This window comes from Pholis gunnellus (genome assembly GCF_910591455.1).
Source record: "Pholis gunnellus genome assembly, chromosome: 17".
In the NCBI taxonomy this organism is placed as follows: domain Eukaryota; kingdom Metazoa; phylum Chordata; class Actinopteri; order Perciformes; family Pholidae; genus Pholis; species Pholis gunnellus.
This window is the reverse complement of record NC_136544.1, coordinates 21,156,900-21,177,171: the sequence shown is the minus strand read 5'-3', so window position 1 is coordinate 21,177,171 and position 20,272 is coordinate 21,156,900. Positions and strand designations below refer to the sequence as shown.

General features: G+C 42.1%; 1 protein-coding gene across 3 annotated transcripts; it reads right to left on the bottom strand.

Moving 5' to 3' along the window:
• Positions 1-1,644: 1,644 nt before the first annotated feature.
• fus (FUS RNA binding protein) lies at positions 1,645-19,899 on the bottom strand. Of its 3 annotated transcripts, none has more exons than XM_079178288.1 (15): positions 19,767-19,899; positions 15,867-15,891; positions 15,422-15,594; positions 15,157-15,334; positions 13,653-13,882; positions 13,131-13,326; positions 8,855-8,889; positions 6,358-6,399; positions 5,603-5,712; positions 5,233-5,362; positions 4,989-5,111; positions 4,547-4,700; positions 4,247-4,344; positions 2,769-2,904; positions 1,645-2,398 (listed from the first exon to the last, which is right to left on the bottom strand). In XM_079178288.1, the coding sequence occupies exons 1-15, from the start codon at positions 19,777-19,779 to the stop codon at positions 2,359-2,361; spliced, it is 1,683 nt and encodes a 560-aa protein (XP_079034414.1). In that variant the 5' UTR covers positions 19,780-19,899; the 3' UTR covers positions 1,645-2,358. The 3 variants fall into 3 exon arrangements, with proteins under 3 accessions (XP_079034414.1, XP_079034413.1, XP_079034415.1); XM_079178287.1 differs by having other exon boundaries at positions 19,717-19,844; XM_079178289.1 differs by having other exon boundaries at positions 5,013-5,111; positions 19,717-19,844.
• Between the last annotated feature and the right edge of the window lie 373 nt (positions 19,900-20,272).

Below are 20,272 nucleotides of genomic sequence, written 5' to 3'. Positions count from 1 at the left end.
GCACAAAAGATTCGGTTCAGGAAGCAACTTGTATTTCCTCCATCTTGTTTCTAATGAAGTAAAGAAGTAAAGACGTAAAGAAGTAAAGACGTAAAGAAGTAAAAACGTAAAGAAGTAGACGTAAAGAAGTAAAGACGTAAAGAAGTAGACGTAAAGAAGTAAAGACGTAAAGAAGTAAAGACGTAAAGAAGTAAAAACGTAAAGAAGTAAAGAAGTAAAGTAAAGACGTAAAGAAGTAAAGACGTAAAGAAGTAAAGATGTAAAGAAGTAAAGTAAAGAAGTAAAGTAAAGAAGTAAAGAAGTAAAGACGTAAAGAAGTAAAGACGTAAAGAAGTAAAGAAGTAAAGACGTAAAGAAGTAAAGTAAAGAAGTAAAGAAGTAAAAAAGTAAAGTAAAGAAGTAAAGTAAAGAAGTAAAGACGTAAAGACGTAAAGACGTAAAGAAGTAAAAAAGTAAAGTAAAGAAGTAAAGACGTAAAGTAAAGAAGTAAAGTAAAGAAGTAAAGTAAAGAAGTAAAGACGTAAAGAAGTAAAGACGTAAAGTAAAGACGTAAAGTAAAGAAGTAAAGAATTAAAGAAGTAAAGACGTAAAGACGTAAAGTAAAGAAGTAAAGTAAAGAAGTAAAGTAAAGACGTAAAGAAGTAGACGTAAAGTAAAGACGTAAAGAAGTAAAGACGTAAAGTAAAGAAGTAAAGTAAAGAAGTAAAGACGTAAAGAAGTAAAGTAAAGTAAAGACGTAAAGAAGTAAAGAAGTAAAGACCACAGGTGTACTTGTACCACAGTTCAAACAGTCTGTTTGACTCTGTATCAGGAAGAAGAAGAATGACTTAAACTAATTAATCAATGATATAAATAACTGATTATTTTTCTGCAGTTCACATTGAATCTATTGTACAATGATATTAATAGCACGAAGCCTCAGGCGTTAATTCATCCGGTAAGTGTTCGCTCTCAAACTGGTTTAGCAGGAAGTTGGATGTTTATGGGATGTGATGGTGTAGCAGGTCCTCCAGTCAGATTTATATGTGCGGTAATGATGGGAGGATTCTGTTATTATTGTAGTTCCACATTCATGTGAACTAAAAACTGAAGACCAGAAGCCTTAAGATGCTTTATTTTGCTTCTTTTACTCGTAATATAATATGGAGGCTCTCAGGGGCCAAATTCCTTCTCAACGCCATAAAAACAGAAAAAGGCTGATAAGAATGTTTCATGTTGTCTCGATGCAGGAGTATTTAAGCGTTGTGTTCACAGAAAAAGAAAGAGAATAAAAAGAGCTACTTTAATGACTATTGAGCTGTTTGATGTTGGTTCATGAACGTATATCAGGCTTTTATACAAACACACAATGTGTTAGCGGGACGGATAATAAGAATAAGAATACAAATCACATCATTGGTCAGAAATAGCCTTTGAGATTATAAGTGGAGAACAAATATAAAATAAGATTTTCCTCTTGCTGCAGCTGAAGGCAGTCACTGATTCAGTCATTCAGAGGATTTAAACTCAAAATATTAGAAGTTTTGAGAACACAAAGCTCACTGATGTATTTAAAAGCGTAATAACTAACTTCCTGTTACAACCAGATGTTTAAAAGCTGCATAAAAAACAAGAAGCACAGACGCATTGTTTGGTTTCATCAACACTTTCATTTGAAAACCAGCACATGCACAATACAAAAGAACAATAAATAAAAACACGTCTCAACACGAACATCTTCGTACATCTGCAGACACACGAGGCCTCACGCACAGAAGAAATGAAGCTGCTCATCAATGAGACAGCTGACTGTCACGAGCAAAGACATTTTAGGGTTTTGTTTCCTGTTGCAGGACATCTTTTCTTTTCATAACTTGGATCATATTTCCACAGCTCTGACTGCTCGCTGACATCTAGAACAGCAGCCTTCAGATGAGCTTTTAAGTGTCAGGTTGAAGTGAAACTAAGATTAGAATCCTCCATTACTGTTAATCTGCTCTGTTCAAACGTTAACGTTCATCTTTGTTCTCACCTCCAAACTAGAATCAGACTTCTAGGTTCATTCCAATGATTCACGACTTGTTCTTCTAGTTAAAGGTTAGTTAAAAGGTTGATGAGATGAATTTGGATCTCTTGAAAGTAAAACAGCTTTAGAGGTAACAGCTGGTCTAGATAACGTTGTAGAGGTTTGATGGTAAAACATATCGGATGGTATTTGACAGTAAACGAGGCCTCGTGATCAGAGGAGGTGAAGGCGTCACATGAGAGCAAACACAGAAACGGGGACGGTCACATTCTTCTACTCGCTGAATGAAACGGATCGACAGACTTCTACAAAAGCTGGAGGGCTGCTCTCTGTGCCGCAGGTGAGACGGTGAGTTAGTAGGGACGGCCCCGCCGCTCCTGTCTTTGGTCGCCTCTGGAAACAAATAACCAACACACACACATTACATCACCGGCAGCCAATGAGGAATGAGGACCGGCTGGACAGGTGTGTGTGTGTTTGAACAGTGAAGGTTTCAAACAAATGATATTCAGAACAAACACGGGAACGTTTTCAGACCTTCATGTCACACCTGAAATAATAAATACTATTCTCAGGGCCACAAGAAACAAATACTAAAGGACGTAATAATACAAATATCTGAATCTGAAAAGGTTCCATTAAGGATTAGACCTAATTCAGATCATCCAAATGGAATAATATTGTCATAATGGGAATAATGGAGCATTATTTGTGTTTCTATAAAATCTAATGAAAAGGTTCTGTGTGTTTAGGTGAATCTGACCTTGCGTCCATCTTTCCGGGGCTGTATCCTCCGCGGTCGCCTCCTCTGCCTCCTCTGAAGCCTCCTCGGTCGCCTCCTCGGCCTCTGAAGCCGCCTCGATCGAACCCCCCTCTGCGCTCGCCTCCTCCGAAACCTCCTGACAGCAGAACAGGAAGATAGTTAACAGAAAACACTGAAGGAGGGGAGACACTGAGGGAGGGGAGACACTGAGGGAGGGGAGACACTGAGGGAGGGGAGACACTGAGGGAGGGGAGACACTGAAGGAGGGGAGACACTGAGGGAGGGGAGACCCTGAGGGAGGGGAGACACTGAAGGAGGGGAGACACTGAGGGAGGGGAGACACTGAAGGAGGGGAGACACTGAGGGAGGGGAGACACTGAAGGAGGGGAGACACTGAAGGAGGGGAGACACTGAGGGAGGGGAGACACTGAAGGAGGGGAGACACTGAAGGAGGGGAGACACTGAGGGAGGGGAGACACTGAAGGAGGGGAGACACTGAAGGAGGGGAGACACTGAAGGAGGGGAGACACTGAAGGAGGGGAGACACTGAGGGAGGGGAGACCCTGAGGGAGGGGAGACACTGAAGGAGGGGAGACACTGAGGGAGGGGAGACACTGAAGGAGGGGAGACACTGAGGGAGGGGAGACACTGAAGGAGGGGAGACACTGAAGGAGGGGAGACCCTGAAGGAGGGGAGACACTGAGGGAGGGGAGACACTGAAGGAGGGGAGACACTGAAGGAGGGGAGACCCTGAAGGAGGGGAGACACTGAAGGAGGGGAGACACTGAGGGAGGGGAGACCCTGAAGGAGGGGAGACACTGAGGGAGGGGAGACACTGAAGGAGGGGAGACCCTGAAGGAGGGGAGACCCTGAAGGAGGGGAGACACTGAGGGAGGGGAGACACTGAAGGAGGGGAGACACTGAAGGAGGGGAGACCCTGAAGGAGGGGAGACACAGAAGGAGGGGAGACACTGAGGGAGGGGAGACCCTGAAGGAGGGGAGACACTGAGGGAGGGGAGACACTGAAGGAGGGGAGACACTGAGGGAGGGGAGACACTGAAGGAGGGGAGACACTGAAGGAGGGGAGACACTGAGGGAGGGGAGACACTGAAGGAGGGGAGACACTGAAGGAGGGGAGACACTGAGGGAGGGGAGACACTGAAGGAGGGGAGACATGATAGACCACCAGCGTGTAGAGAACTACGGTGCCTTCAGAGAACATCAAGTCGTGACAGACTCTCTAGAGCCAGTGTTCTGTTTGTCCCTTCTGGGCTGCCGTAGCAACATGGCGGACTCCGCCTCCATCTCTCTATGTAAATATGAAGGACGCATTCTAATCTCACCATGAACACAAAGGCTCTCAGTGTCAGGTGATGATGGAAACATGAAGACTCATGGATCCTCCAGGATTCTACAAACTGGACCTTGAACATAGAAACCTGTTCTTTGAGTTAACAGACCAGAATATGGAGCCCAACCTCGTTCCATGGGGGACATTCCACCGGCGTCCTCAGGCTTCGGGGCCTTGCACTGGTTACACTCGTTACGCCACGAGAAGTTCAGGTTCCCACAGTTACTGCAGAGCAAAGATTAAATAACCACACAACTAAAAATGATCTTTATATTGTTCTTCATAGATCTTTACATCTGTTCTATTTCTATAAAGTATTCGTATGACGTTTGAACACAACACGGTTTCTACTTCACATTAAATATAATGTCGTATAAAAATGTTTCTGTCCAGATCTTCTAGAAGAGGTTAATGACTTTAAACTTACGGGTTTGAACACTTCCAGTCTCCGGCTCTCTGTTGTCCTCCTCCTCCTCCTCCTCCTCCTCCTCCTCCATCTCCATTGCCTCCTCCTCCTCCTCCATTGCCTCCTGGGAAACCTCCACCTCGACCCCCTCCGAATCCACCACGACCCATCGGACCTACACGGAGCAGCAAACAGAACCAGTCAGATGTTCTGCTGACAGGAAGGACCGGTGATGAAGCAGCTGTTTGTGTTTAACGAGGGAAGTTTAAACCAAATAAAAGTGCTAATTAAAATAAAAACATGAACATTTACAGTTCATCTTCATCTGCTGAAGAAGACCGTGAGATGCGTCTGAAAGCTACAAAGTAGACGTTGTGCTGATCTCAGTTTATCCTCAAATAAAACAGAACTTCTTATTTAAAAACCAAACATCTCATAGTGTCTGTTTTATTAAAATACCAACCTTCAAGTTCAGAGAACTTCTCACCTCCTCGTCCTCGGCCTCCCCTCATTCCACCTCGGCCTCCGAAGTCGGCCCTGCGGGTGGCGAAAGACACCTTGATGGGATTCCCACTGAAGTCTTTACCTGTGAAGAAACAGTTTGAACGCAGCTCAGCATGTTCCTCTGAACTCTTGCTGATGAGAGAACCTCGTCCTGACTTCCAAGTGATCAAAGAGCTGAAAGTGGATGAAGACCTTGAACTCACCATCAAACCAGTCGATGGCGGCCTTGGCCGAGGGGGGGTCGTCGAAGGACACCGTGGCCTCCCCCTTCAGCTTCCCCGTCTCTCTGTCCGTGTACAGGTTGATCATCGGCAGGCCGGTCTTCTTGTTGATCTGAGAGGATCAACGCAGGTCACATGAATATTAGTTTATATATTATTATATCAGGAGGAACAGAAGTCAAATTCACTGTAAAAAAATCAGATTTGAAGTTGAATCTGATCAGTTTCACACGTTCCTGGATGTTTATCTGAATTTAAAAACCTGAATTTGTAAATAATTGTGCTGCAATCTGAGCTTTCTATTTTAACGATGAACACATGAACGGACTCAACATCGAACAGTCTGCTGCACCTTAATGATCCCGATCTGCTTAAAGAAGTCTGCCACCGACTCCACGGTGTAGTCGTCTCCCAGGCCTTGGACGAAGATGGTGTTGTTGTCAGAGTTGTCCTGGTCCTGCACTGAGGGAGCAGAGAGGCAAACTAACGAATGGAGGAAGTAGAACGTGTCTCTTTAGCTTCTCAACGCTCCACTTTCTTCTACCAGATAAAGAGATCAATGAGCAGAAATACCGAAATCCATATGATGGTGATATTTGTTATCAAGATTATTTTCATTAGTGTTACAAGAAGTCTAAACATGACAAAACTAGAGATGTATTATCTATTTACTCCATGTTGTTACTATAGATTAGGTTGTTAGTAATAGGTTATACATATGTTACAACCACTATTTCACATCGTTTATTTAGCTTCTTTGTTGACATTTTTATTTGATTCTGATTTTGACCACAATCCATAAATAATATACTAAAATATATCTGTGGCTGTCTGACTGTAATCAGCCCGTCTGATCATTTTATTCAGCCCGCATGTAATGATTGGACGGACTGCCAGCCCGTCTACCTGCATGTCTACCTGTCTGTCTACCATCATTTCTCCCCACTAGAGTCTTTACATATCTTACCAGCTGTGAGTTCTAACAGCAGCCATGTTGTTTGTTTACGTTCATGATGATCATTTGGGGGCGTGTCTTATAACTGCACTGTACATTCAGGATCTTTCCATGAAACAGATCTAAACCCACCGTTGACGTGTCAGACTTACTGAAGCCGGGTCCTCCGTGTCCGTGTCCCGGGTCTCTTGGTCCTGGAGAGGGAAAGGAAACAGAAACAGAAATGTGGAAAAGAAGACGTGATAAAGCACATAAACACTGAGGAGGTTCTTTAAGTTCCCTCCAGAACAGCAGCAGTGTTGAGCTTCTAGTCTGTGTCTGTGGAGATGTGATCTATCAGCTGTGTCATCATGAACTACACACCAGGTTACCGTCCTGTCTGTGTTTCACACCAATCAGTATCTGATGTGAAGTCACACAAACAAAGACATCATTGAGGTGGATTTGAGCGTTGTTGTGACCGCCACACTGAACGGTGTGGTCATCCACGTGAGAGGCTCCGCCCCTTCATGCAGAGCCACTACTGTGTTCATGTGTTGAACCTTTTAGGACCAATACCAACACAACCTCTGTTCAGCTGACAGTAATCCATGTCACGCACTCCTTTGTCTGCCTTTTGTTTTCCAGCTGAACAAAGGATTCTGGGTAATCACACACGTTGAGAGTAGGAACACCGTGTTTATCATGTTTGACATTTCAGAGTGTTTTGTTACTTAGTGTAGTGACGCACACCTTCTTTAGACCAACTGTAGTGTAGAAGTGTTCCTTTTGGGGGATGGAGAGACGTCTTTAACCCACCAGACAAACCTTCAATCAACACCACGTCTGAACCTCTTGACCCGTGTGGAGAGGTGACACCATCGATTCCTCGTTACTCAGTGATGGACTGCACTCAGGATGGATGACTCATCATTCACTAAACAACCTTCCCTCCAAAGGTGACACACCTTTTTAAATCATAACGCTGTGTCACCGTGACTAATGTGTACAGGTGTCGAGTGATTTAATGTGAACCAACCATTAAATATGCAGGATTACTACTTAGAGCGAATTAATGAGATGCTTTCTAATTTCCAAATCAACAAACTACCTTTATATAATTTGAACAAATACATCTACAAACTCAGAGAGCGGAGTTGTTTTAAAGTGGTTTTATTAAACTAAAATGAGACTTTAATGTGTTTTTAAACACTTAAAAAGCAGCTCAGCAGGCTAATACACACACATGCAATACTTCAATTAAATGTGGAATTTTCATTGTTATATGTCATATTCATATTCATATTTTCTAATTATTATTCACTACAAATACAACTTTGAATCAACATCACTGGTGCATTGCACACATTTAGTTTGGACCCTGCTGCACTCAACTACATTCATAATTATTACATAACTAATGCAGCTATACATTCTAAGTAAAACACATAAAATACACTGCCTTTGGCAAACATTGTACTTTTGTTATCCCCATGAACATAACGACTGCAGACGTCACTGCCAACACCAGCTGCTTCATAAACTACAGTCACTCAGTCACTCAGAAGGTTTGATACAACAGAGTCGTCTTGTTCCTGATCGATGAGCACATTATTGAGAAACCACAAACATTCCACTAACAGAATGTAAACGATCAACTTAACCACCAGATGAACTTCCACAGTTGCGCAATGAAACCAGTTTTACCGTTCACCTCTCATCTCTGGGAAAAAGGAACCAAACTTCCTTCTACACGTTTCAGTCGAGCTGCTTTGAGAACATACGTTTTTTGTATTTCATCTGTTCACGTGTTGATGCTTTTCTGATCTCGTGTCTTTTGTTGGTTTTGTAGCTCTAACCCATCAAACACTGCAGGTTTTATGACTCAGAGACCAAAGCTCTGAACTCCCATCGGCCCGATTCAAACACCCTGAACCCTCCAACACCACGGAGACCGCAGAAGAAGAACACGTGAAGACATAATGAGCCCTTTAACTCCCTCTGCTGGACATTTACACCACTGAGATTATTATCCACACAAAAGCCTTTTTTCCACCAACACGGAACGGATTCTGTTCCAGTTTGAGCACCTAATCCGAAGCGTTAGTTCAGAACCCGAAAAGTTAAACCTAAAACCTAAAAAATGAGGCTTTCATTGCGCTGAAGGACGCGTCATGTTCTACAGGTTGGAAAGGCAACAAGTGAGAAATCAGGTGCAGTGTTCTCATTAATACAAGCTTGTTTTGGGGATAAAAACTACATACTATCCGCCGTCTTGCTATTTCTGTTTACTCCCTAAAGGACGATGGTTCCGCTCTGAACTGGTGGAAACGCCAGGTTCTAAGAGTCCTGAGAGGAACCGGCTCAAGAACCAGAGCTGATGTGGTGGAGAAGAGCTCTGAGGGTTCTCACCTGCACGGCTGTGAGATGAAACATCAAGCATCACTCTAGCTGGTGGAGCTCGTTGCAAAGAAGAGACAGCATGAAAGTTTGACCTGCTGTCATGGAACCCTCAATAAGCTTCATATGTATTAATCAGTGTCGTGTAAATGTACTCAGATTACTTTAAACACCACACCCCGCCTCATGCTGTGAGGGTACTGACCTCCTTTTAGCTTTGACTCCTCAAACTTAACAAACCTTTTTGTGTTTTGTTTTTTTGTCACTTACCACCAAACTTATTGAATCCTCCACGATCGCCCATTCTGATGAGGAGGAAGAGGGAAAGGACATTGAAGGCTGGAGCTGACAGCGGTTTCTCTCAGTGGATTGTGGGTAAACCTTCACTCTCAGTCTGTGACTTAAACCCCCCCCTCTTCAGTCAGCACCTCCTATCAACCCCTACCTAGTCTGGTTCTCTAGAATACACCTCGAGGACAAGAGGCCGCTTTAAAGACCTTGTCGTGTTCAAGTCTTTACGTGACTTGCACGCACCCATTTTATTTCATCCTATAACCTGGTTTTGTGTCAATTAACCAGCCCAAACTTTAACACCTTTGACCCCTGGATGGCTGCTGGGTATTTTTACATCTCAGACGAACCTCTTTGAGGCTCATGACCTCCATAACTAGTAGTCTTTCCACCAACTACAAGAAGACTATTAACTCTCTGTAGACTTCCCCCCTTTTAAAAAAGAATATCCCCAAATGATGGCTTAAGAGCAGAAAGCCAGCCTGGAGAGAAGGTAAGAGCCTAGGAGAAGATTCAAAGATTGATTAAAGCAGAGCATGACACAGAGGGGCGCTGGTTGGGAGGGTGGTGGTTACAGGTGAGAGAGGCAGGTGATGGGGATGTTTAGTGTGGGCGGAGGGAAGGCCACAGATTACACGCCATGTTTGTCATGAGACACTTGTGAGAACACCGTGTTGGCTTCAGGCGGGTCGAGGCTCACTGGCCAACTTATCAGGTGCAATGTGTCAGATGTGGCCAGAATTTTACTTTAAAACATTCAGAAAGTTAAAATGACCCAACAGAGACTTTTTATAAGAAGAGGACGTAGTCGTCCTGACGTCTCTCGTTGGTTTGTGGACGTTTTGAAGCCTTGAGTTCAGCATTTTGGCCGTCACCATCTTGATATTTTTGCAACCAGTGAACAGGAAGTGACCATACCTGGACTGAGGAGGAGCGACGTAGAGACGCCGTATACGTCTGTGGTAGAGACCTGTCAATCACTGTGTAGCCCCGCCCCTAAAGCATCCCCTGCTTTATGGTCTGTGTGACTCTAAATGGACCATCATTTACTAAATGAACATCATGCTGTATTGAAGAAGACTTGAAACTAGAGATTGAGACCATAAACTCATGTTTACAATGTTTACTGAGGTAATAAATCAAGAGAGAAGTAGAGTCATTTTCTCATAGACTTCTATACAACCAGAGGAGTCGCCCCCTGGTGGACACTAGAGAGAATGCAGCTTTAACACGTGAAGCTTTGGCTTCACTTTTCAGAACCTGGAGTTTGTCAATATCTACTGATGCTAACCAGCTAGCACCGGCCTGTCCTGTCTTGTAATACCACCTCTAGAGCTGATAGTGAGTCACTGTGTCCTCCAGTCTGTCCTCAGTCCAACATGAGAGGACGAAGACAAAGAGCTTGTCAATAATACGTCCGTGTGCGTTTTGATAGTTGGTTTAATGGATTAAATCCAAAGTGGGAGAAACAACAAAATGATGAGACTACTTCACCGGGACGAGCCTTCAGTTACCTAACCTGTGTTTTTAGCGCCTCCTGATCCACCGTCTAAAAACGAGAGCTACGCCGTCGTCGTCGTCCAAAGCACCCCGAGATAAAAATAGTTCAACCTTTGACATTAAAGCAGCACCCACCACACGACATGTGACGAGGGACAACCAGTTAAAGTCGGCAGATATATATATATAACGTAGTCTACATTAAATATAAGGAGGAGAAGTTCATCATGCTAGTGCAGAGCTACCCAGGATCAAACCCCCGGTGTTTGGGTGAGACTGAAGGCCCGTCTCATACGTCTTCTGGTGACGAGGAAGGACGAAACCAAGATGGGAGTCGTTGTCTCGTTTCTGCCATTTTGGATTCAATCCAATAAACAAATGATCACATGGTACCGCTCCGGTTAGAGTCACAGTGAATAAACTACAGGCCAACGTCACACCTGAACATTATCAGACAGCGGATATTTTGACCAGTTGGCGTATTCTCGTCCTGCTGTTAGCTTCTCTTATAACAGATGCTTCTACATTTAGATTGGATGGACCCGGTAGTATTTGTTTGGAGCCCATGGCCAGATCTTACACACTGCACCTTTAAATACGTAGAGTCAATATCTAAAATATCAAATGACCTGTTGTTGTGTGTTGGGCTAATTTGTCGTAGAGTTATACCTCCACCTGTAGTTCACACTTTAGTTTATTAACAGAACAGACACCAGCTGAGCTAGTTCACTGTTTCACACTTTACATGTTCCTCCGTTCTCAAATGTTAAACCGAGATCACTCTAAAACCATTTCAAAACATTGAAATATTGTTATAAAATCAGCTGATCAGTGCTCATCTGCCTGCTTAAAGGAAGCTGTGGTGATGCGTTGGGGATTGAGTTCCAGGTATTGTGACGGAGGAGATTCAGATCTAGTCTGCGATGAGTGAGACAACAAACAATGGAATGGAAACTAGTTCTATATCAATGAGTTCATCACCAACATCACGAGGTCACAAGGAGGTACATGAAACAAAGTCCAACCTCCAAAACAAACACATCCACTTACCAGACCAGTTCCTGCCTCACGGCGTTCAGAAAGGGATTCGTCTCTTTTCTGTGCACTTTACACATAGTTTATATTATTATTATAACATAATGCATAGAGAAGAGAGTCTGGTGACTAAACTGATTATTATAACCGATGAAAAGCTACTGTTGCAGTTCTGAGCGACACACAAACAGCCAGCATGAGTTCATCCTCAACCTCCATGCATCATGTTTAGTTTTCCTTTTCCGTGTTTAGCAGAACTCAGTTTGTTAAGCTGTAGTTTATAATGCTGTCGTTAGAGGGTGATCGCACCCTTTCTGTAATATGATGAACGTTTGTTGTCCTTTTAGATCTCTTTGTTGGAGCAGCTGGTTAGTGTTGGGGTCCTCTCATTGGCTGAGGAGAGTCTGTACACAGGACCACTAACAGCATACAGATGTTAGAGACGAGACTGCAGCAGCACCACCGTACACAGCCAGACCACCATGAAACCACCAGCATGTGCTCAGGCGCTGCTTTCCACTTTAAAGAGGGCGTGTTAGCTGTTGTTATCTCTTTCTGGAAAACTTCTAACGATGAGACACTTTTACAAATGTTTGCTATTAAAAGCTTTTTTATATTTCTCCTGTTTTCATTTAAAATGTATCTTACAGGGATGAGAAGTTCAGTGTTTCCTTGATTCACAAGGAGCTTAAATCCAAACCCCTCATGATGTGATGTCAACTCATTTCAAACACTTCCTTCATGTTTAGAACAACGTCCTGATGTGAGATCTGGACAGTTTATGTTTTCTGATCAAACACACCAGAGATGTAAACTTCAAACCTTTGTCTCTGGGTGAATGAGGCTTTCTGTGGTATCAGATCAGGATACAAGTGTATTTTGTTTATCGATATATTAAAGCAAACACGAATAAAAAACAACTAAACGAGCTACTGAAGGTTCTGCGTCACACTAATGAAGAGCTTCTTCCTGATTAAATGCACAGCAGAGGAGCAAATATTCTTAATAATATTATAAATTTCTGCCACAGCATCCAGGTAACGATGGGTTTGAGGTGAGCGGATCGGCACCACGCCACCAACACTAAGTCCTGTTTGGAGTTTTAAAGATACCGAACGATAAAAACTGGATCTGTGTCACGTTGGATGAACACTCTCCTCACTACACGAACACTGCTGCTCTACTGCTGCTGTTTTGCATGCGTGCAGCTCTCACTGATTCTGACATTAGTCATTACTGGTGTTCACTAAAGCAGCCTATTGATGACGCAGTCAGCAGTAGCAGCTTTTAATCAGAAGAAGTAGGGAAATATTAGAGATTATCTGGTGATGGATCAGAACTGGTTTTGTTCTCCAGAGTTGCGGTGCAGGACTCAGTTTACCTCAGGAAGGAACTCTTAGTATGCATGTGTTCACTTAATAAGGTGCATGTATGACATGCTGCTCTGAACACAAACCACGATGTGTGCAGCGGTTTTCTGCAACTAATGATGGCTTTGTGTCAGTTTAAGAATCCCTGAGTGTTTTTCCTCAGAAGCATGTGTGAGGGGACACAGCAGCATGGACCTCTCATAGCTTTAGCATGTAGCTACAAACGTGGACCAGTGCTCTCTGTTCTGGTCCACGTGTTACCTCAGGGGAGGAAACATTTACGTGCATCACTGTAGACCTGCTAACACGGGACTGACAACATGGACACTGGATGGTTTTTAGACACTCACCCCATGCCTCCTCTTCCTCTTGGTCCTCCTCGGCCACCTCGATCAAAACCACGATCGTATCCTCCTCCACCGCGGCCTCCAAATCCGCCCCCGCGTCCCCTTCCACCGCGGCCGTCCTGACCTTCGTAGCCTCCGTCAGGACCGCCGTACCCTCCTCCTCCTCCTCCGCTCAGCGGCGGGCTTTCATCTCCATATCCTGAGAGAGAGGAGAGACAGTCGGACCCAGACAGCAGTGTGAGAGCACTTCACACACTCTGAAAGAATAAAATACTGTATATGTTTGATTTAATTGAGTCCCACTGTAGACTCAGTGTATGTGGAGGTTGATGAGATGCTCAAAAGACTGAAAAAAACTACTACTTTTCTACTAAATAAATAGTCCCTGTAAAAGCTGTAAGAGGTCTGAGGATCATAAGTATTTCATGTACAAGTTTGTTCCCTTTTGAGGTTCAAGTTTACTTTGTTTCAACTGAACATAAAGAACTCAAACATTTAAAAAGTGAGTGTAAACTCATCTCTGACCTCCACCTTGACTGTACTGGCTCTGCTGGCTGTAGCTCTGAGGCGGGGGGGCGCTGTAGCTCGGAGGCTGGTTGTAGTGACCCCCCCCGTGTTGGGACGGCTGCTGGTGGCCCCCCCCGCTGCTCCCGTAGCCACCGGTCTGACCTCCAGTGCTGCCGTAACCACCTCCACTCGGTCCACCGCTCGGCGGCTGGTTGTAGCCAGAAGAAGTCTGGGAGTTTCCTTCATAGCTGTGGAAGGTCGAGAGAAGAGAAGCATTAAAGAGCTACAAACCTCCTCCACCGAGGCCGGGTTCTTATACCAGAAGACACCTTCATAGTGATTTGAGTTCTATTCACAACGAAACATGATGACTATTGTCGGCCTGGAAAACTCACGTCAGACCGGATGTTTCAGTACTTTGAGTTGTTGTGAACAGTTCCAGCATAATTACATATTCAACAGGGTTTTCAGTTGGAGAGTTCTGTTTCTGTAAATTATAAACAAGTACAGTCTACATATACATATATATATATATATATATATATATATGTCCTTTTCAGCTGAGAGTACAAATGACACAGTGACAGTAGAATTACCACCTTGTGGTTCTTTGAATTTTGGTGTAGAAGCAGAAGCGGGTTAGATAAAAGGTGTAGAAGCAGAAAAGGTTAGATAAAAGGTGTAGAAGCAGAAAAGGTTAGATAAAAGGTGTAGAAGCAGAAGCGGGTCAGATAAAAGGTGTAGAAGCAGAAAAGGTCAGATAAAAGGTGTAGAAGCAGAAAAGGTTAGATAAAAGGTGTAGAAGCAGAAAAGGTTAGATAAAAGGTGTAGAAGCAGAAAAGGTTAGATAAAAGGTGTAGAAGCAGAAAAGGTCAGATAAAAGGTGTAGAAGCAGAAAAGGTTAGATAAAAGGTGTAGAAGCAGAAAAGGTCAGATAAAAGGTGTAGAAGCAGAAAAGGTCAGATAAAAGGTGTAGAAGCAGAAAAGGTCAGATAAAAGGTGTAGAAGCAGAAAAGGTCAGATAAAAGGTGTAGAAGCAGAAAAGGTCAGATAAAAGGTGTAGAAGCAGAAAAGGTCAGATAAAAGGTGTAGAAGCAGAAAAGGTCAGATAAAAGGTGTAGAAGCAGAAAAGGTCAGATAAAAGGTGTAGAAGCAGAAAAGGTCAGATAAAAGGTGTAGAAGCAGAAAAGGTCAGATAAAAGGTGTAGAAGCAGAAAAGGTTAGATAAAAGGTGTAGAAGCAGAAAAGGTCAGATAAAAGGTGTAGAAGCAGAAAAGGTCAGATAAAAGGTGTAGAAGCAGAAAAGGTCAGATAAAAGGTGTAGAAGCAGAAAAGGTCAGATAAAAGGTGTAGAAGCAGAAAAGGTTAGATAAAAGGTGTAGAAGCAGAAAAGGTCAGATAAAAGGTGTAGAAGCAGAAAAGGTCAGATAAAAGGTGTAGAAGCAGAAAAGGTCAGATAAAAGGTGTAGAAGCAGAAAAGGTCAGATAAAAGGTGTAGAAGCAGAAGCTGACGGTGTCTCACCCCGCGGAGGATAAAGACGGAGGCTGCTGGCTGTACCCAGAGAAGGATGAAGGCTGCTGGCTGTAGCTCATGTTGGAGGGCTGGTTGCTGTTGTTATAACCTCCAGGGCTGTAGGACTGATTATAACCTCCACCTCCTCCACCTCCTCCACCCTGGTTAGAGGGGGGAGAACCGTATCCTACAGGGAGAACAGACAGGACATGGAGGTAAAGTTAACTACACCACAATGTGAGTAGAAACCTGAGTAGAATGTGACTTCCTCTACCTGACTGGCCTGATTGACCATAGCTGCCGTATCCTCCCTGGCTGTAGGAGCCAGGGCTGCTGTCTGAGCTCTGGTTGTAGCCTCCGTAGCTCTGCTGGCTGTAGCTCTGACCAGAAGACTGACCATAGCCCTGGTTAGCACCTCCACCTCCACCTCCACCATAGGACCCATAGCTGGCAGAGGTGAGAAAAAACTACACGCTCACACACCAGATTTCATTATATTGTTTGTTCTTTTGCCTTGACTCACATTTAGGACCTGATTATGTCGCCAAAAGAGATATACGTTTCTATTGAATTTAATTAAATTATATTTGTACAAATTTACCCCATAGGGCTTTACAATCTATACAGCACACAACATCCTCTGTTCTAGAGAGAGAGAATGATATATGTACAAACTACATAAATATAAACAAGTCATGGTTGAGGATTACATTACTTACCCCTGTCCAGATGTTTGAGAATAATCTATGGAATAAACAAGATGGAGTGTTAATATCCAAACAAAGATTTTAGATCTAATAGAGCTGATTTAAATGCTACCAAGCATTCACACTTGAATCACCCTCAAAATCAAATGATGTTTTACAGAAAAACATATTGAATCATATACAACATACAGAACACTATCATCATCTTCTAAAACACTGATACAAGAAGATGATAAAACAACCAGCGGCTCAATGAAGTTATAGCTGAAGCTCTCAGATTATGTGTTTCAATGTTTGTTGAACAAGCAGCTTTTATTCATTTAAAATATGCAGTTTTATTGTGTTTGTGTCACGAATTACAAACATACATTTATTAAGTGTGAGCTAAGATCTAACCAGTGTTGGAATGCAACTAGGAAACATGGAGGTGAAACATGGAGATGAAACATGAAGATGAAACATGAAGATGAAACATGAAGATGAAACATGGAGATGAAACATGGAGGTGAAACATGAAGATAAAACATGGAGATAAACATGGAGATGAAACATGAAGATGAAACATGAAGATGAAACATGAAGGTGAAACATGAAGGTGAAACATGGAGATGAAACATGGAGGTGAAACATGAAGATAAAACATGGAGATAAACATGGAGATGAAACATGAAGATGAAATATGGAGATGAAACATGAAGATGAAACATGAAGGTGAAACATGGAGGTGAAACATGGAGATGAAACATGAAGATGAAACATGGAGATGAAATATGGAGATGAAACATGGAGATGAAACATGGAGATGAAACATGGAGATGAAACATGGAGATGAAACATGGAGATGAAACATGGAGATGAAACATGGAGGTGAAACATGAAGATGAAACATGAAGGTGAAACATGGAGGTGAAACATGGAGATGAAACATGAAGATGAAACATGGAGATGAAACATGAAGATGAAACATGGAGATGAAACATGGAGATGAAACATGAAGATGAAACATGGAGATGAAACATGGAGATGAAACATGGAGATGAAACATGGAGATAAACATGGAGGTGAAACATGAAGATGAAACATGAAGATGAAACATGGAGATGAAACATGGAGATGAAACATGAAGATGAAACATGAAGATGAAACATGAAGGTGAAACATGAAGGTGAAACATGGAGATGAAACATGGAGGTGAAACATGAAGATAAAACATGGAGATAAACATGGAGATGAAACATGAAGATGAAACATGAAGGTGAAACATGGAGGTGAAACATGGAGATGAAACATGAAGATGAAACATGGAGATGAAATATGGAGATGAAACATGGAGATGAAATATGGAGATGAAACATGGAGATAAACATGGAGGTGAAACATGGAGATGAAACATGAAGATGAAACATGGAGATGAAACATGAAGATGAAACATGGAGATGAAACATGGAGCTGAAACATGGAGCTGAAACATGGAGATGAAACATGGAGATGAAACATGGAGATAAACATGGAGGTGAAACATGAAGATGAAACATGAAGATGAAACATGGAGATGAAACATGGAGATGAAACATGAAGGTGAAACATGGAGGTGAAACATGAAGATGAAACATGGAGATGAAACATGAAGATGAAACATGAAGATGAAACATGAAGATGAAACATGGAGATGAAACATGAAGGTGAAACATGGAGGTGAAACATGGAGATGAAACATGAAGATGAAACATGAAGATGAAACATGGAGATGAAACATGAAGGTGAAACATGGAGATGAAACATGAAGATGAAACATGGAGATGAAACATGAAGATGAAACATGGAGATGAAACATGAAGATGAAACATGAAGATGAAACATGAAGATGAAACATGGAGATGAAACATGAAGGTGAAACATGAAGGTGAAACATGGAGGTGAAACATGAAGATGAAACATGGAGATGAAACATGAAGATGAAAAATGGAGATGAAACATGAAGATGAAACATGGAGATGAAACATGAAGATGAAACATGGAGGTGAAACATGGAGATGAAACATGAAGATGAAACATGAAGATGAAACATGGAGATGAAACATGAAGATGAAACATGAAGATGAAACATGGAGGTGAAACATGGAGATGAAACATGAAGATGAAACATGGAGGTGAAACATGGAGATGAAACATGAAGATGAAACATGAAGATGAAACATGGAGATGAAACATGGAGATGAAACATGGAGGTGAAACATGGAGGTGAAACATGAAGATGAAACATGGAGATGAAACATGAAGATGAAACATGGAGATGAAACATGAAGATGAAACATGAAGATGAAACATGAAGATGAAACATGGAGATGAAACATGGAGGTGAAACATGGAGATGAAACATGGAGATAAACATGGAGGTGAAACATGAAGATGAAACATGAAGATAAACAGAGATGAAACATGAAGATGAAACATGAAGATGAAACATGGAGATGAAACATGAAGATGAAACATGGAGGTGAAACATGGAGATAAACATGGAGATGAAACATGGAGATAAACATGGAGATGAAACATGGAGGTGAAACATGGAGATAAACATGAAGATGAAACATGGAGATGAAACATGGAGGTGAAACATGGAGATAAACATGAAGATGAAACATGAAGGTGAAACATGGAGGTGAAACATGGAGGTGAAACATGGAGATGAAACATGAAGATGAAACATGGAGATGAAACATGAAGATGAAACATGGAGATGAAACATGAAGATGAAACATGGAGATGAAACATGAAGATGAAACATGGAGATGAAACATGAAGGTGAAACATGGAGGTGAAACATGAAGATGAAACATGAAGATGAAACATGGAGATGAAACATGAAGATGAAACATGGAGATGAAACATGAAGATGAAACATGGAGATGAAACATGAAGATGAAACATGGAGATGAAACATGAAGATGAAACATGGAGATGAAACATGAAGGTGAAACATGGAGGTGAAACATGAAGATGAAACATGAAGATGAAACATGGAGGTGAAACATGGAGATGAAACATGAAGATGAAACATGGAGATGAAACATGAAGATGAAACATGGAGATGAAACATGAAGATGAAACATGGAGATGAAACATGAAGGTGAAACATGGAGATGAAACATGAAGATGAAACATGGAGATGAAACATGGAGATGAAACATGAAGATGAAACATGAAGATGAAACATGGAGATGAAACATGGAGGTGAAACATGGAGATGAAACATGGAGATAAACATGGAGGTGAAACATGAAGATGAAACATGAAGATAAACAGAGATGAAACATGAAGATGAAACATGAAGATGAAACATGGAGATGAAACATGAAGATGAAACATGAAGATGAAACATGAAGATGAAACATGGAGATAAACAGAGATGAAACATGAAGATGAAACATGGAGGTGAAACATGGAGATGTTATTTATATGTTGTTGTTGGTTTTACTGGTCTTGAGATCTAATAAGCTATAAGAGGACCATGAACTCAATGAGTTAGACCTGATATAAAGCAGACCGAGTTAAACCGGTGCTCTGAGAGGCGGGCCAGCTGACAGCTGACTCTGGGTCAGTAGCACAAGCTAGCTGACAGCTAGGTAGCCGTTAAGCTAAATGCTAACTGATTACACCGGTAGCAAAGTTAGCATAACGGTAACAGCGTCAGTGTTAGCTAGCCGGCAGGTGAGGAGTCCCTCTATGTCCAGACAGAGTACAATTATAAAATATACGTTAATTAAAAAAGATATGATAAGCAGCTAAGTGAGCTAATAACCCTCACTGACCACTGACCGTGTTGATACCAGCTAATCACCGGTTAACGTTCACGTCCTACCTTCAAACATCGTCACCATTATTATTCAACCATCAACGGGTTTCTCTTACCGTTAGAAGCCATTTTGATGAGCGAGAAACCGCCTTTTTAACGTTGAATAAAGCCAATCTACCGGCGTGTCGTTAGCTGAACGGAGGAGGGTGATGAAGAACCACGATCACCGGAGTCCCTTTCACCGTCCCGTCCTGCAGTTCCCCCTGCGGCCGCAGGGGGCGCGCAGAAGCCAAACAATAGATATTTATAATTTAAATATAACTCGGAGAGGGAAATGTGTTTCTATGGCACAATTCAGACACGAGGCAGTTTTAAAGTGCTTGAATCAAAAATAAAAATAAAAGATGAACATGTAAACAAATTCAGAAGCAATGATATTAGGATTAAAATATTGCTTATTAGCTACATTAAACAGAGGGAGAGAAAATAAATGCCTTCCAATAGAAAGATAACATGCATAATAAACAGAATATATTGTAGACACATGGAGGGCCTTCATTAATAATGTTGAGGATTTAGATTTAATATGATTACATGAATGACTAATTTCTGGTGACAACAC

Coding starts and splice junctions, on each gene's coding strand:
- fus (XM_079178287.1), bottom strand. Junction 6,400..8,854: donor AGGATTCAATAAGTTTGGTG/GTAAGTGACAAA, acceptor TTCCCTCTCCAG/GACCAAGAGACCCGGGACAC. Junction 4,345..4,546: donor GACTGGAAGTGTTCAAACCC/GTAAGTTTAAAG, acceptor TTTGCTCTGCAG/TAACTGTGGGAACCTGAACT.